The sequence below is a fragment of the Geotrypetes seraphini genome, chromosome 3 (genome assembly GCF_902459505.1).
Source record: "Geotrypetes seraphini chromosome 3, aGeoSer1.1, whole genome shotgun sequence".
In the NCBI taxonomy this organism is placed as follows: domain Eukaryota; kingdom Metazoa; phylum Chordata; class Amphibia; order Gymnophiona; family Dermophiidae; genus Geotrypetes; species Geotrypetes seraphini.
The window spans coordinates 406448780-406466237 of NC_047086.1; the positions used below are offsets into that span (position 1 = coordinate 406448780).

The window sequence follows — 17458 nt, forward strand, 5'->3', positions numbered from 1 at the left end:
TACCATCACAACATTTGCATCACGCCACACAGGATGCAAGTACCATCATCGATGCATCACTATGTCTCTCAAAGAAAGTCGTCTTCTAGCCATACTTCGAAGCATTGAACATCCAGACACCATTCCAGTTCGTTGCTACATCATTCTTCTTCCCCTTGACGCTCTGTCTAGCAAGTGTTATTGCAAATCAAAACATCTCTCTCCTAAACGTCCAGAAAAACCTAAACATACTGCATTGTCTTCCTCATCAGATTGGTATTGTGCCAAGCAGCAGCATCGATCTCCATCACTACTTGTGGACTCGGATCTTCATATTTATTCCAATATCGATGCTTCTCTTTCAACCATAGAAACCTATGACTCTCCTGAGACACTATCTTCTCATAAGACTCCTCCTAGAGAGCCATTTCCTATGGAACCACTTTATTTTATTTTCTTCATTAGACAATTGGGTAAAGTCCTGTCTATTAAACTTTAAGCAGATTCCAAATATTCTTCTGAATTTATAGACACTATGGACTATAAACATCCTCCTTAGGAACTTATTAAACTTCCTTTGCATGGAATCCTGAGAGAAACTCTTCGTAAAAATTGGGAGTCTCCTCTCTCTGTCCCTGTTGCTCCTAGAAAGTTGGACTCTCTTTACAAGATCATTTCCACTCCAGGATTTGACAAACCTCAACTGTCTCATCAGTCTTCAGTGGTGGAGTCCACACTAAAAAAAGTCTGCCCTGTCTAAAGTTTACACCTCAGTTCCACCAGGGCAAGAGGGACGTACTATGGACAGATCTGGTAGATGTCTTACCAAAACTCCATATTGGCAAATTGTGTCAGCAATTACAACTTCTGCTTCACATGTTATATGAAGTACCTAGTTGAACAACTGCCAAAATTTCAGAAATTACTTCCTTCTCCCAGAAGACAAAATTTCAAAACATAGCACCCTTACTCAGTTAAGACAACACATGCGTATGATGCCTTTGAATTATCTTCCAGGGCTGCTTCAGAGTCTATAGCCATGAAGAGATTGGCATGGCTGAGAATTGCTGATATGGATGTTAAACCTCCAAGACCCAATATTCCCAGTCTCTGAGATAAACTTTTTGGGGACTCAATTGAGAATGCCACTCAAACGTTCTCCACCCATGAAAAGTCTTGGGATTCCTTACTTAAACCTGAACCCAAGCTATCCACTACCAGACCCTATAAGTCCTCTTCTTAAAACCATAAGAATAGCCTTACTGGGTCAGACCAATGGTCCATGAAGCCCAGTAGCCCGTTCTTACAGTGGCCAATCCAGGTCACTAGTACCTGGTCAAAACCCAAGGAGTAGCAACATTCAATGCTACCGATACAGCAGAAGATGTGGCTTCTCCCATGTCTTTCTCAATAACAGACTATGGACTTTTCCTCCAGAAACATGTCCAAACCTTTCTTAAAACCAGTATGCTATCCACTCTTACCACTTGTTGATTTGGCTTAGTACATCTTCCAGATTCACTGAGATTTCTTTCAGTTTCTCTGAATCATCACCCTTGAAAACCATTTCCGGTTCAGGTAGATCTCTTACATCTTCCTCCATAAAGACTGAAGCAAAGAATTCATTCAGTCTTTCCGCTATGGCCTTATCCTCCCTGAGCGCCTCTTTTGCTCCTTGATTCTCCAACGGTCCCACAGATTCCCTCACAGGTTTTCTGCTTCTGATGTACCTAAAAAAATTGCTATGAGTTTTTGCCTCTTTTACAAGTTTCTCTTTCTTAGCTGTCTTTATCCCAGGACAAGCAGGCAGCATGTTCTCAACATGTGGGTGACATCACCGACGGAGCCCAGCAGCGGACAGCCTTGCAAGCAGACTTGTTTGAAGATCTTTTAAGAGCTTACGAGTGCTGCACTGCGCATGCGCGAGTGCCTTCCCGCCCGAGTTAGGGCATGTGTCTCCTGTTAGGTACCTCAGTTCAACATTTTCCGCGGAGCCGAGGAGTCCTCTTCACTTCAGCAGCTCTTTGTTGCCTTCTCGCACCACGGCTTTGTTATTTTCTCTTAGTCGTTGTGCCCGTGCATCTTATCTTTTTTCTAAAAAAAAAGAAAAAAAGTTTTCTTTACTTGCAACATCTCGTATTCTCATTGCATGTATCTTCTTGCAAACCGCTCAGAACTTATGTATCTTGTTGTAAACATGTTTTTTGTTGTAAACATTGCATACTCTCATTGCATGAATCTTGTTGTAAACCGCTTTGAACTTATGGCATAGCGGTATATAAGAAATAAAATTATTATTATTATTTTTCGGCTGGCAGCCCTTGGGCCTAGGCCTGGCCACTGAACCTCGTTCTTTCACCGGTCTCTCTCTTTTCTATGTCCCGGCCTCTTACCGGGTTCAAAAAATGTAGCCAGTGTGGTAGGGTAATTTCAATCACCAACCCTCATCGTTGGTATATTGTTTGCCTGGGTCCCGAACATTGCCCTGACACTTATTCGCGCTGTGCTATCCTTCAACCTCGAGCCCTTCGCAGACACCATGCTAAAATTCTTCAACTATTTGGCACTATGGAGCAGTCTGCTGAGAAGGTCTCGACCTCGGCTTCGGAGACGGCCTTGACTTCCAAGACCTCGACCCTGACAACTTCGACATCAAAGGTCTCGGCTGCAGTCCCTTCTAAGTCTTCATCTGTGGGTAAGTCTCCTGTTTCTCCTTCAGGTACCCTTCCTAAGAAGCCTCCAGAGTCTCAGGCATCCCAGGCCATGCCTACGGTCCCGCCAGCCTCTACGAGACCTCCAGCTAAGCGTGCCTCCAAACATAGGGAATACTCATCCTTGAGGTTGCCCTCTTTGGAGCGCACTGCTGCACTTTCGAGACCTGATCCTTTCGTCTCGGTGCCTATGTTCGAGGACATGTTGAAAGCCATTCTGACCATTCAGATTTCCTCGGTCATGGCTCAACTTCTCCCGGCTTCGACCCTGCTTCCTACGAGCCAGCCTGAGCCTCCTCCTGAAGCACCTTGAGGCAAGCCTCGAAAGTCTCGTCGCTTATCATCCAGTGACTGTTCGCCTCCTCCTGGGACAGAGTCTCCTGAACCTTGATCGAGGCATCACTCAAGGCATTCGAGGCATCTTGCTACCAAGCGGAGTCAGGACTCTTCTTTCAAGCACAAGGGCTCTCATCCTCCCAGTACTGAGTCTTCTATGCCTCATTTATCAAAGGCCATCAAGACTCCTTCAAAACCTAACCATACGCCTCGGTCTCGCAAAGCTTCTACACCTGCTGCTTCGCCTCGAAGCCCATCCAGGTCGAAGACTCCTCCATCGAGACCGCCTCCGAGTGAGATTTCTCCTCCTGCCTCGACCCATTCTATTCCTCGGACCCGGGGGACTTCACCATTGAGGCTTCTCAAGCGCAAACACTCTTGACTCCTCCTATCGCAGGTAGTGTAGCTTCCTTGATGACCATGATGCTGGACTCTGAGCCTCCTTCTCAATATTCCAGAAAGGCTTCTCCCTCCTATTCTGTGGCTCCTAGGTCTCACTCTCCTTCTCCGGAGGAACCGTCTACCTCCAAGTCTGCCTCATTTGCAAAATTTGTCTTTGACATGGGGAAAGCTCTTCAGCTGGATCTCCACTTTGACTCTAAGTACACTCCTGAGTACTTAGCCGACATGGAGTTACCTCATCCACCCAAGGAGACATTGAAGCTTCCCATGACTCCTGTCTTAAAACAAACTTTCCGTAGGAATATGGAAACTCCTTATTCTATTACAGCTATACCTTCTAAACTGGAGTCCAGGTATCGAACCGTCCCTTGTAAGGGATTTGAGAAATCCCAATTATCTCACCATTCCTTAGTTGTGGAATCTTCTTTAAAGAAAGCTCAACTATCTAAGATCTACGCTGCGGTCCCTCCAGGCATGGACAAGTTTGGCCGCAGGCTATATCAGAATTCCATGATGGCCAATAGAATTCTCAACTACAATTACATTTTCACTGCTTATTTTAATCACTTCCTCAAAATAATGCCTACGTTTTTCCCAGCTCTTGAAGAGCAGTGTCTTCCTGAGTTCAAACAAATTATTCGTACTTTGTCACAACTTCATGCTGCAAGCCACGTACGATGCCTTTGAGCTCTCATCCAGAGTTTCTGCCTTTGCGGTGGCTATGCGTCGCCTCGCTTGGCTCCGCATTGTGGACATGGACCCTAATTTACAGGATCGTCTGGCGAACTTGCCTTGCCTAGGGACTGAACTGTTTGATGATTCAATCGAGGCTGCTACTAAGCATCTCTCTGAACATGAGCGCTCCTTTGCCTCCTTGATTCGACCGATGCCTAAAACTCCTCCTGCTCTGCCTTACAAGCCTCCACCACGTCATTATCCTCAAAAAACGATGCCAGCTTTCTCCAGGCCTCCGCAGCAGCAACGGCAGCAGAAACCTCAGACTCCTGCTGTGTCTAAACCAGCTCAGTCTTTTTGACATTCTCAGTCTGAGCATACCAGTCTCACTCCATCAGTCTTCTCTTCTGCCCATTGGAGATCGACTTCACCATTTTTATCACCAGTGGGTGCTGATCACCTCAGATCTCTGGGTTCTCAACATCCTCCGGGAGGGATACTCACTTCACTTTTTTCAAGTACCTCCAGATCTCCCTCCAAGAGAGTTTCCTTCCAGTTTGTCGCAACTTCCCCTTCTTCTTCAGGAAGCTCAGGCTCTTCTTCGCCTTCGAGCGGTCGAGGAAGTTCCCTTGAACCAATGGGACATGGAATTTTACTCCAGTTATTTTCTAGTCCCAAAGAAGACAGGGGATTTGCGACCCATTCTGGACCTCAGAGCCCTCAACAAATTTCTAGTCAAAGAGAGGATGCTTTCTTTACCAACTTTGTATCCCCTGATGGATCAGGGGGATTGGTTATGCTCTCTGGATCTCAAAGAGGCTTACACTCGTATCCCAATCCATCCAGCCTCTCGCAGATACTTAAGATTTCAGGTGGGGAATCTTCATCTTCAATACAGAGTTCTTCCTTTTGGACTCGCCTCATTCCCCAGAGTTTTCACAAAGTGTCTGGTGGTGGTGGCTGCAGTCCTCCGTACCCAGGGTTTTCAGGTTTTTCCATACCTGGACGACTGACTCATCAAAGCCCCCTTTCAACAAGGGGTTATTGCAGGGAACTGACAGACTATTATGTTCCTCCAATGTCTGGGGTTCGAAGTCAATTTTCCAAAATCCCAGTTGCACCCCTATCAAACTCTTCAGTTCATTGGGGCCATTCTGTCCGGCTCAGAGCGTTCCTCCCTCAACCACGCCGAAATGCTCTTATTCGCCTTTGCCATCAAGTGACTCCTCCCGCATCAATTTCAGCAAGACAAATGATGATTCTACTCGGTCACATGGCCTCCATAGTACACGTGACTCCTTTTGCCATACTTCACCTCAGAATTCCTCAGTGGACCCTGGCATCTCAGTGGACGCAGGTTTGCGACCTACTTTCTCGACACATTGCAGTCACTCCATCATTGAGACAGACTGCGCTGGTGGATGCTCTTTTCCAATCTCTCGAGAGGCTTGCTGACTCAAACGCCCTCTCATCAGAAGGTCCTCACAACAGATTCCTCGACCTACGCTTGGGGCGCTCAACTCGATGGTCTCCGTACTCAAGGCTACTGGACCAGTATGGATCGTCAGTGTCATATCAATCTGTTGGAACTCAGAGCAATTTTCAAGGCTCTCAAAGCTTTTCAACATCTTCAAGATCAGGTAGTCCTCATTCGGACGGACAACCAAGTTGCCATGTATTATGTCAACAAACAGGGAGGGACGGGATCTTCCTCCCTTTGTCAAGAAGCTCTGAAGGTTTGGGACTGGGCAATCCGCCACAACATCTTCCTCAAAGCTGTCTACATCCAAGGGGTGAAAAATTGCTTGGCGGACAACTTGAGTTGTCTTCTGCAACCTCACGAATGGACACTCCATTCCTCGCCTCTTCATCACATTTTTTCACAGTGGGGAGCGCCTCAGATATATCTCTTTGCAGCTCCCCACAACCACAAACTGCCTCAGTTCTGCTCCAGGATCTATTCTCCTCATCGCCTCGAGGCAGATGCTTTTCTTCTGGAATGGACAAATCTCTTCCTGTATGCATTCCCTCCATTCCCTCTCATTCTCAAGACTCTTGTCAAGTTAAAGAACGACCATGCCACCATGATTCTGATTGCTCCTCGGTGGCCGAGACAACCTTGGTACTCCCTTCTACTTCAACTCAGCAGCAGGGAGCCATACCTTCTACCAGTTTTTCCATCTCTGCTTCATCCCAGGGATCTCTGCTTCATCCCAACCTGCAGTCTCTACACCTGACAGCTTGGTACCTCTCAACATAACTCCTCTTCAGTTTTCTCAATCTGTAAGAGATATTTTAGAGGCTTCTAGGAAACCTACCACTAGACAATGCTATCACCAAAAATGGACTAGATTTTCTACATGGTGTTTTTCTCACAATAAGGAGCCTCAACATTCCTCCTTGTCTTCTTGTCTTCTGTTTTAGACTATCTTTTGCACTTATCCACCTCTGGCCTCAAGTCTACATCGATCCGAGTCCATCTCAGTGCAGTTGCTGCTTTCCATCAGCCTATTGAAGGAAAACTCCTTTCTGCTCATCCGGTGGTATGAAAGGTCTTTTCAATGTGAAACCTCCTCTCAAACCGCCTCCAGTGGTTTGGGACCTCAATGTTGTTCTTGCTCAATTGATGAAGCCTTCATTTGAACCAATGTCTATGGCTCATCTAAAGTATCTCACTTGGAAAGTGGTGTTTCTCATTGCCCTCACTTCTGCTCGAAGAGTCAGCGAGCTGCAAGCTTTAGTTGCTGATCCACCTTTCACTGTGTTCCATCATGACAAGGTGGTTCTACATACTCATCCTAAATTCCTGCCTAAAGTGGTTTCGGAATTTCATCTCAACTAATCCATTGTTCTTCCAGTGTTCTTTCCAAAACCTCATTCTCATCCTGGAGAATCAGCTCTTCATACTCTGGACTGTAAACATGCTTTGGCCTTCTATTTGGAATGCACCAAACCACACAGAACTGCTCTTCAACTTTTTGTCTCCTTCGATCCAAATAAGTTGGGACATCCTATCTCTAAGCGTACCATCTCCAACTGGATGGCTGCTTGTATCTCCTGCTATGCCCAGGCTGGATTACCCCTACAGAGTAGAGTCACAGCCCATAAGGTCAGAGCAATGGCAACTTCAGTAGCTTTCCTCAGATCTGTACCTATTGAGGAAATTTGCAAGGCTGCTACTTGGTCCTCGGTTTATACTTTTACTTCTCACTATTGTCTGGATGTTTTTTCCAGACAGGATGGCCATTTTGGCCAGACAGTATTACAAAATTTATTCTCCTAAACTGCCAATACTCCCACCATCCCATTCTGGTTAGCTTGGAGGTCATCCATATGTGAGAATAGGCTGCCTGCTTGTCCTGGTATAAAACACATTTACTTACCGTAACAGGTGTTATCCAGGGACAGCAGGCAACTATTCTCACAACCCAACCACCTCCCCTGGTTGGCTTCTCTGCTAGCTATCTGAACTGAGATGTGCCCTGTGCTGGGCGGGAAGGCACTCGCGCATGCGCGGTGCGGCAGACTCAAAACTTCTAGTTTTAACAAGCAAGTCTGCTTGCAAGGCTTCCACATCGGAGCTCCATCGATGACGTCACCCATATGTGAGAATAGCTGCCTGCTGTCCCTGGATAACACCTGTTACGGTAAGTAACTGTGCTTTACTACTTGGGATCTAGCTAGGTACTTGGAACCTTGGTTTGCCACTGTTGAAAACATGATACTGGGCTTGATCGATCTTCAGTCTATCCCAGTATGCTTATGTTATTTCCAAGACAAGAGCATTTTACCTATGTGCATGTCTTTTGAAAATTGTTCTGATGCTTTTCAAATGTCAGGTTTTAGGTTGCTTTTATTTGATAAACCACTTAGGGAAGACCATGACAGCAGGTACAATAATAAAATAAAGAGAGAGACATATGTCTGAAAGGAACTCCAATATAAGGAAAGAAAGGTGAAAGGACAGGTACTGCTGATCTACTGCATCCCCAGGTCCCAGATCAAAGTCCTCCCCAGAACTGTCAAAGCCTATCTGACCTGATGCAGTTGAGATCCACATCCTCAGAGAAAAACTTCTTCAGGAACTTCTTAAGTCGGTACAGTTATGTCATGTGTAATCTTACATCCAGCCAAATTCTCGTTAGAGTTCTTGGCGGGTTACAGGCAACATATTGTTACATAGAATTTTGTATAGAGTTAAATATGTTACAAGGAATTATACATGCTACCTAACATTGTCAAATTGTTATCAAATTATACATACATCTAAGGTAATTCTTTTAAAAGCCATGTTTTTAGATTTTTGTGAGACTATGTGTATACTGTGGTTGTGCAAATTTAAGATGCACCTTTGCTATTTGGTAGTTGAATGATTTGCTGTGAGATGTCTTGTATTTTATAACTTTCAGAGTTGGTAATGATAGTCAGGCTGTTAGAGTTGTGTTGGTCCACGATCTACCTAATAGTTCAGAATAAAGAATGACACGGGGACAAATTTTTCCTCGTCCCATCCCCATGAGTTTTGTTGCTGTCCCTGCCCCATTCTTGTAAGCTCTGCCTTAACTGCACAAGTCTCAAACACTTATGATTTTTAAGTGTTTGAGGCTTGTGCAGATGAGGACGGAGCTTGCGGGGACGGGAAAATAAGTTCCTGCGGGAATGGGAAAAAAATTGTTCCCATATCATTCTCTAGTTAGTAAATCTGGGGAAGCTATTAGGGACATCACCGTATAGTGTTTGTTTGTTTGTTTTTTAAATATATTTTATTAGTTTTGCCAATAACAACAGAAGTGAAACAGCATGAACACCATATACAAACAAGCAGTGAACAAGAACAAATACATTCCATCCCTCCCAACCACCCCCCCCCTCATCCTCCTCCTCTCCCACTCTACCCCTATCAAGATCAACAACTCAACTGTCCAGAGTTCAGATGGATAACCAAATCAGGGATTCAGCAGATGACTTCGTGCTTTAGTTGTCAAAGTAAGCCAAAAAGGCTCCCAAATTGCACAAAAGGTACGATCCAGATCAGACTCCTTTGGGGCACAGCAGAGGCGTACCATAAACACCTGGTGTAACATAAGAGTACGCCAGTGTATCAACGTCGGTGAATCTGAGGTAATCCAACAGTGCAGTATAGTTTTCTTCCCCAACAAAATTGCTCTTTCCAGAAGAATTGTACCAAAGGACATGATCAAAATTGGTGCCCCAGAGTAGCCTGAGATTGCCGACATTTAAGGCAATTATCAGTAGCATACATCTTGGCACGAAACATATAGGCCGGTGATCTGTAAAGGCACAACAAAAATTTGTAGTTAGTTTCAATCAACAGAACCTGTGGTGTAATGCGCGAACTACGAAGAAGACAAGCCTTAAAATCAGCTGCTGTGACTACACATGGTAAATCTCCAGTCCATTTTGCTGCATAATGTTCATAGGAGATGTCCCCCATGTTCACCGTATAGTGTTTAAATGCTACAAGCATCGTTTGAATTCTCTCTTGTTTTCTTAAGATAACCAGTGTAGATAAGCAGTGGTGTGACATGGTCAAATCTTGATTTGTAGTATGAGTTTTGTATCGTTGGAGTTTTTTTTCATGAATTTCACAGAGATACCTGAGAGTAGAGCATTGTAGTAGTCTAGTAACAATATTGTTGACTGTATTAGTAGGGATGTCCATAAAAACCTAAAGTTGGAAAACTGCAAATTGACGTTTTTCCCATGAATTTGATTGTGCTTAATCAGAAAATAATTTTAAAAGAAATTTTAAAGCCCATCCTGGGGTTGCTCAAAGCCACCAATTACATAGAAACCCTAGCAGTATTTTATTAAATGAACCTTCAATATCTGCTTTTGTGGAAAAGAACAGAAATTTAACATACTTCACTAATAACAACACGCACATTTTGGTGTAGTCATCTTATCAATAGTATTCCAAACACTCAAGCATTCAATGCCTTATTCCTTCCTTATAAATCAAAGTTCTGGCTGCTGAACTAGAGAAAGAGATGTTCAGCTGGCAGGGCTTTGTTTATACATTTTTATCAACACAACTAATACACTACTTTATCCTAAAGCAAAAAAAGAAAAGAAATAGAAATTTTATTTCTACCTTTGTTGTCTGGTTTCTGCTTTCCTCATCTTCTCATTCAATGCCTTCCATCCACTGTCTGCCTTCTCTCTGTGTCTTCCATTTGCTCTGTTACTGCGCCTCTGCCTTCACCCACCCCCCAATTGGTCTGGCACCCATCTTCTTCCCTTTACTCCCCCCATAGTCTGGCATCTCTGTCTTCTTCCCTTCCAGCGTCTTCTCCTCACTCTCTGTTCCCCATTTCCCTTCAGCGTCTTCTTCCCACTCTTTCTTCCCCATTTTCCTTCAGTGTCTTCTCCCCACTCTCTCTTCCCACAACAGGATCAACTTCAAACTTGATGTCGGGAAGGGGAAAGGTACTAAAACCTTAACCATGACTTTAAACTTTAAAAGGGGAAGATACGATAGCATGAGAACCATGGTGAAACAACGGATCAAGAAAAAAAATGGGCAAAGTCAAAACGGTAGAACAGGCATGGTCCCTACTGAAAAATACTATCACGGAAGCACAAAGCCTCTACATTCCGCGGATGTCCAAAGCAAAGAAAGCCAAAGGCAAAAGAGAGCCAGCGTGGCTTACTAAAGAGGTTAAGGAAGCCATAAAAGAAAAGAAAGACTCCTTCAAAGCATGGAAAGGCACGAAAACAACCGAAACTTGGAACAAACAAGGGTGATCAGAAGAAGTGTCACAGGGCAGTGAGGGATGCCAAAAAGGACTATGAGGAGAAAATAGCGCAGGAGGCCAAAAACTTCAAGCCCTTCTTAAGATACGTGAAAGGGAGAAAACCCGCAAAAGAGGCAATGGGACCGCTGGACAACCAGGGAAGAAAAGGGTGCATCAAGGAAGACAAACAAATCGCAGACAGACTAAATTCCTTCTTTGCGTCTGTCTTTACAAAGGAAGACACTGCAACAATACCAGAAGCGGTAAAAGTGTTCAAAGGAGCAACAGAGGACAGCCTTACAACAGTAGAAGTGGACTTGGACCAGATTTACCGCCAGATCGACAAACTCAAAAGTGACAAATCTCCTGGACTGGACTGAATTCATCCGAGAGTCTTGAAAGAGCTAAAAGTGGAAATCGGAGAACTATTGCAAAAACTTGCCAACCTGTCAATCAAAACAGGACAGATACCGGACGACTGGAAGATAGCGAACGTCACGCCAATATTTTAAAAAGATCAAGAGGAGTATCGGGCTACTATAGACCTGTGAGTCTCACGTCAGTCCCTGGGAAGATGGTTGAGGCGCTGATCAAGGATAGCATAACCCGGCACTTAGACACACACGACCTGATGAAAGCCAGCCAACATGGATTCAGGAAAGGGAAGTCATGTTTTACGAACCTACTTCAATTTTTTGAGGCAGTGAACAGACAAATTGATAATAGAGAACCAGTGGATATTATATACTTGGATTTTCAGAAAGCATTCGACAAGGTTCCACATGTAAGACTCCTTAGGAAATTGCAAGGCCATGGAATAGAAGGAGACATACTAAGATGGATAGGTAAATGGCTGGAGAACAGAAGGCAGAGATGGGAAATTCTCAGACTGGGAGACTGTGACTAGCGGTGTGCCCTAGGGCTCGGTACTTGGGCCCATCTTATTTAATATCTTCATAAATGACCTGGAGGATGGAAAATCCAATGAGATCATCAAGTTTGCAGATGACACAAAACTATACCGGGCAACCAAATCGCAGAAGGACAGCGAGGAACTCCAGAGCGTCTTGAACTGATTGGAAAATTGGGCTGACAAATGGCAGATGAGCTTTAATGTGGAAAAATGCAAAGTAATGCACTTAGGCAGAAAAAATAAGGAACACAAGTATAGTATGTCAGGTGCAACTCTGGGGAAAAACCGAACAGGAAAGGGACCTGGGCGTATTAATCAATAGGACCCTGAAACCGTCGGTGCAATGCGTGGCGGCAGCGAAGAACGCAAATAGAATGCTAGGCATGATAAAGAAGGGAATCACGAGTAGATCGGAGAAAGTAATACTGCCGCTTTATAAAGCGATGGTCAGACCACACTTGGAATAATGCGTCCAACATTGGTCTCCATACTTAAAGAAGGATATAAAAATACTTGAGAGGGTGCAGAGATGAGCAACGAAGCAATAAAGGGCATGGAGAACTTGGAATATGAGGAACGACTTAAGAGATTGGGATTGTTCTCCCTTGAGAAGAGGAGACTGCGAGGGGATATGATCGAGACTTTCAAAATACTGAAAGGAATTGACAAAATAGAGCAGGAAAAAAAATTATTTACATTGTCCATTGTGACACGGACAAGAGGACATGGACTGAAGCTAAGGGGGGACAAGTTTAGGACAAATATCAGGAAGTTCTGCTTCACGCAACGAGTGGTGGACACCTGGAATGCTCTCCCAGAAGAGGTAATTGGCGGAATCCACCGTTCTAGGATTTAAGGGTAAGTTAGACACGGACTAGAGGACATGTAATGAAGCTGAGGGGGGACAGGTTCAGGACTAATGTCAGGAAGTTCTGCTTTACTCAGAGAGTGGTTGACACCTGGAATGCCCTCCCAGAGGAGATTATGACAGAATCGACCATCCTAGGCTTCAAGAGCAAACTAGATGCATATCTCCTTAAGAGAGGCATATAAGGATTTGATGGACTATAAATTACGCCAGGTGTACACCTGGCAGGGCCTCCGCGTGTGCGGATCGCCGGACTTGATGGACCGAAGGTCTGATCCGGAGAAGGCAGTTCTTATGTTCTTATGTTCTTATGTTCTTATCTCCTTATGAGTGGCATAAGGTGACGTAAGTAAGGGTAAGCTAGAGTGATATGGGGACTAAAACTATGCCAGGGTACACCTGGCGGGGCCTCTGCATGTGCGGATCGCCAGACTTGATGGACCTAGGGTCTGTTCCGGAGATGGCACTTATGTTCTTATGTTATGTTCCCTTCAGCGTCTTCTCCCCACTCTCTCTTCCCCATTTCCCTTCAGCGTCTTCTCCCCACTCTGTCTTACCCATTTCCATTCAGCGTCTTCTCCCCACTCTGTCTTCCCCATTTCCCTTCAGCGTCTTCTCCCCACACTCTCTTCCCCATTTCTCTTCAGCGTCTGTTAATTTCCTTTCCACCACCACCCTTCCCTCTCGCCACCTCACCACCCTTCAGCACCCCTCGTGCGGTCCAAACATCTCCCTCCCTCCCCCTTACCTTCGCAGCACGTTTTCAGTTTACAGAGTAACTTGCTCAAGTCGTCGAAGCCTGCCTGCAGTCGCGTGCGTCTGTGGGCGTTAGCTTCTCTGACGCAACCAGAAGGAGGGAGGGGCCGCGCTTGATCGGTGACCGTGCACGTTCCCTCCATTAACTGCGGGGACAAGGCCATTTACCGCTCCACGGGGTGATGGATGGCTTTGTCCCTGTACCCACAGTGAGCACTTCCCCCCCCCCCACACACACACACACCGTTTCAACGGGTTACCCGTGGCTACCTGCTGGTAACAGCCACCGTGTCATTCTTTACTGTTAACTCCTTGTAAGAAGGCCTCTTGCTGCACTGGTTCTGTGGTGATGCCAGTGACAAAGTCTGTTATCCATTTAGCATCTCACTCAGCTGTGTTGTTAACCAAACTTCATCAGTATGGTAGTTGTATCCATGAAACAGGAATTGTAATTCAGGTCCAAACAAGTCTCCAAGTGATATGCTTTGGTTTACCTGCTTGAAAACCGGCTTGCCCCAACAAAACTGTTCAGGCCCAGATGAGCCCAATCACCCATGTGACAGTCAAACATTTAGTTGTTCTACATATTTCTGTATGACATCGTAATCCAGAAATTCATTCACATATGTCTGTCTATTTATATTTTTATAGAAATATGATTTATATCCTAAGTGGTTTGCATTCAGGTACTTTATCATATTTCCCTATCTGTCCTGGTGGGCTCAAACTCTATCTAGTGTACCTGGGGCAATGAGGGGATTAAGTGACTTGCCCAGGGTCACAAGGAGCAGCGAGGGATTTGAACCCACAGCCTCAGGGTGCTGAGGCTGTAGCTCTAACCCTTGCGCCCATCCAGTCTGCCCATCCCACTAACTATTATCTCTTCCACTCTCTAAGATATCTCATGTGCCTATCCCATGCTTTCTTGAATTCAGACACCGCCTCATCCGGGAGACTGTTCCACGCCTCTACCATCCTGTCTGTAAAAAAGTATTTCCTTAGATTACTCCTGAGCCTTTCACCTCTTAACTTCATCCTATGCCCTCTCATTCTGAAGTTTCCTTTCACATGAAAGAGACCCGCCTCATGCGCATTTATACCATGTAGATATTTAAATGTCTCCATCATACCTCCCCTCTCCTGCCTTTCCTCCAAAGTATACAGATTGAGATCTTTAAGTCTGTCCCATGCACCTAATGACGAAGACCATGCACCATTTTAGTAGCCTTGCTCTGGACCGACTCCATTCTTTTTATATCATTTTGAAGGTGCGGTCTCCAAAATTGCAGACAATATTCTAAATCGGATTCTTATACAGGGGCATCAATACCTATTTTTCCTCCTGGCCATCTCTCCGTATGCACCCTAGCATCCTTCTAGCTTTCACTATCACCTTAAGATTATCACATACTATCACTCCCAAGTCCTGCTCCACTTTTGTGCACAAAAGTTCTTCACCCCCTAAACTGTACCATTCTCTCGGGTTTTTGCAGCACAAATGCATGACCTTAACATTTCTTAGTATTAAATCTTAGTTGCCAAATTTCAGGCCATTCTTCAAGCTTTGTTAGGTCCTTCCTCATGTTGTTCACATCATCAGGAGTGTCTGCTCTATTTACACATTTAATCTGCATCCAAAGCATAATGATAATTTTGCACTAAACAGGTGATAATGCTATCAGCCAATTTTAAGGGGAAAACAATGGATTTTGGTGGTGCTTTATGTTCATTGACTTTGAGTGATCCCAGGATGGGCCTAAAAAATGTTTTGTGATCAAGCACATACAAATTCATGGGAAAAACTTCAATTAGTAAAGTTTCTCCAACTGTAGGTTTTCCTGGACAATCCTAATGCGTAGATGCTCAAGGCCCCATACCAGATCACCATACAGCGGCAGCAGTTTACATCAGGATTGGTGGCATCAGCTTTCTTCTGCCTCAATGGCTGCAGCAATAGTTTTCTTCGATATTGGTGGCAGCTGCAACAGCTTTCTTCAACAGGTAAGCGTGATTCCGGCTGAGGGGGGAAGTCCTTGAAGGATAGTGGTGCTGTAGTCATCAGGGGATGTATGTTGGACACGGGAGGGTGTGCGCACATGGCAATCAGGGGTTGAGTGGAGGAGGATAGCTGTGCTGGTGATCTTGTGGTGGCTCAAATATAAACTGAGATTCCTATTTTGGGCCCCAAAATCTCTGTTTATATTGAAGTATGTATGGAATGTCTGCTGTCCTAGGAGAACACCTGCTGTTTGGTCCAAGTTATTTTTATATTCCATTTCTATTTATTTTCAGATGCATATTTTAGATGAATGCTTTGTGATGAGAAAAGAATGAGTTTTGTGTTTCTAGGAAGGGTTGGTTGAGGCCTGAAAAGTACAGTAAGTCAGGAGGGATCCCAAACATATAAACCATGTATAAATGACATTTTTGTTTTGTGTAAATTTTCTGTGACTTTTAAATTAATTGGAGACATTTTGACCCATATTAACGGAAGCCATGTTTCTTTTATTTACAGACCACTATTTGAAGGAGATAATGACTTTTGTGTATGTCTGAAAGAATCTTTTCCCAATCTGAAAACTAGAAAATTAACAAGAGTGGAATGGGGAAAAATCAGGCGGCTTATGGGAAAACCCCGGAGGTAAGAAACGGAAAAAGTGTTCAGTTATGTTCAGAACTAGGTTCTCCTTAAGCTTGCTTTTTTTTTTTTGCATATAACCAGCACTGGCATACCTGAACTAATGGTGGCTCTTACAGTATCAGATATATAGAAAGGCCTTCAGTAGTACAAGAACTAAAGACATGGCCTAATTTCAGATTTATTTTCCAGATGTTTAGGGATGTCCAATATTGGCTCAGAAATTCCTGATTACCTTGCTATGCATTAGATTTTGTAATGACAAAATGAAGCCTGTATGTTCATGTATGTAACAGAGTCCCCTGAATCCTTGGAAAGTCACACTTTTTTATATCCATCAAAATATCCAGAATGGTCATCCTCGTGCAAGAGATGTGTCATTCTGGATGGATGGGTAATATCCCAGTGCTCGTGAGCCATGTAGAAGGAATCAACTCCAGCTTTTGAATCTCTCCTACTTCGCCAGAGGCCTCTGCTGCCCCCTTCAGGTTTTTCCTTTTGCACGTGAGCCGGAAGGAGTCTTTCTGATCTGCTCTGCTTATTTCTGTATTTTTGTCAGTGTTTTTCGGTCTTTTCGTGGTCTTTTGGCTTCATTTCAGTGCTAAGAGCTCCCCTATTTGAGGGTACAGCTCTACCTGCATACAGGAGAAGCAGACCACAGTCTGCAGCTGACAGGCCAATCCCTTGTGGTACCTGTTGGCCAGCCTGCAATAGTCTTTATGGAGCTCGGGTTCCATACCCCTTGCAGCATTATTCACCTACTGCTTGGCAGGTGCTTGAACATAGGCTGTTAGGCATCCGTAGGGGTCTCACAGGGTGGTGGCTGAATTTTGCCTCCCCCCATTTCATGTCCACGGGGTTGGAGGTTCAGTCAGACACCGGTCTGCCTGAAGATCCAGTGCTGGAAGGAAGTTTCATTGTGAGGGAGTGATTTTCTTCTCCCAGATCCAGCTACATTTGTAGTCAGGCTGCAGCACAGGTCACAGTGAATAAGCCTATGAGGAAAATCAGTGGAGATCTGTAAATCTTGGTTTTAAAGGTTTCTGCCTGTCCCTTTAGGTTCCTCCAACACTAAAATCATTAGTTAATTTTTTTTTTTTTTTTTTTAAGAGTTTTGGAGCTGTTTTGTGGTGCCAAAAAGCTCCTGTGGCAGCCATTTTGGATTTCCTAATTTTATTTTATTTATTTATTTAAGTTCTCCAAAAGCTTCAATTTATTTTTTTTTTGCCTCAAAACTGGCAGGGATGGAGTCCCCTGGCTCTTTTAACCCTAATTCATGCCAGGTTTCCGCTGGATGGGAGCCCGAAGAGTGCCCTTGCACCACTGCCATGCAGCATGTTAAGGGAAATGAGAGCAGTTGGTTTAGCCTCCCCTTTGCACTCTAGGAGCGAGGAATGGGTGGGAAGCCTGTTGGTTGGGGCT

The 17458-nt window shown here is 44.6% G+C and overlaps 1 protein-coding gene across 6 annotated transcripts in view; it reads left to right on the forward strand.

Annotated features, from left to right (window-relative positions):
• LIN9 (lin-9 DREAM MuvB core complex component) overlaps nt 1-17458 on the forward strand; it is a 234035-nt gene that overhangs the window by 103260 nt on the left and 113317 nt on the right. For all 6 annotated transcript variants that reach the window (XM_033939856.1, XM_033939857.1, XM_033939858.1 and 3 more), the window contains one exon: nt 15914-16039. In XM_033939856.1, the coding sequence (XP_033795747.1) occupies nt 15914-16039 (126 nt within the window). The remainder of the gene's footprint in view (nt 1-15913; nt 16040-17458) is intronic.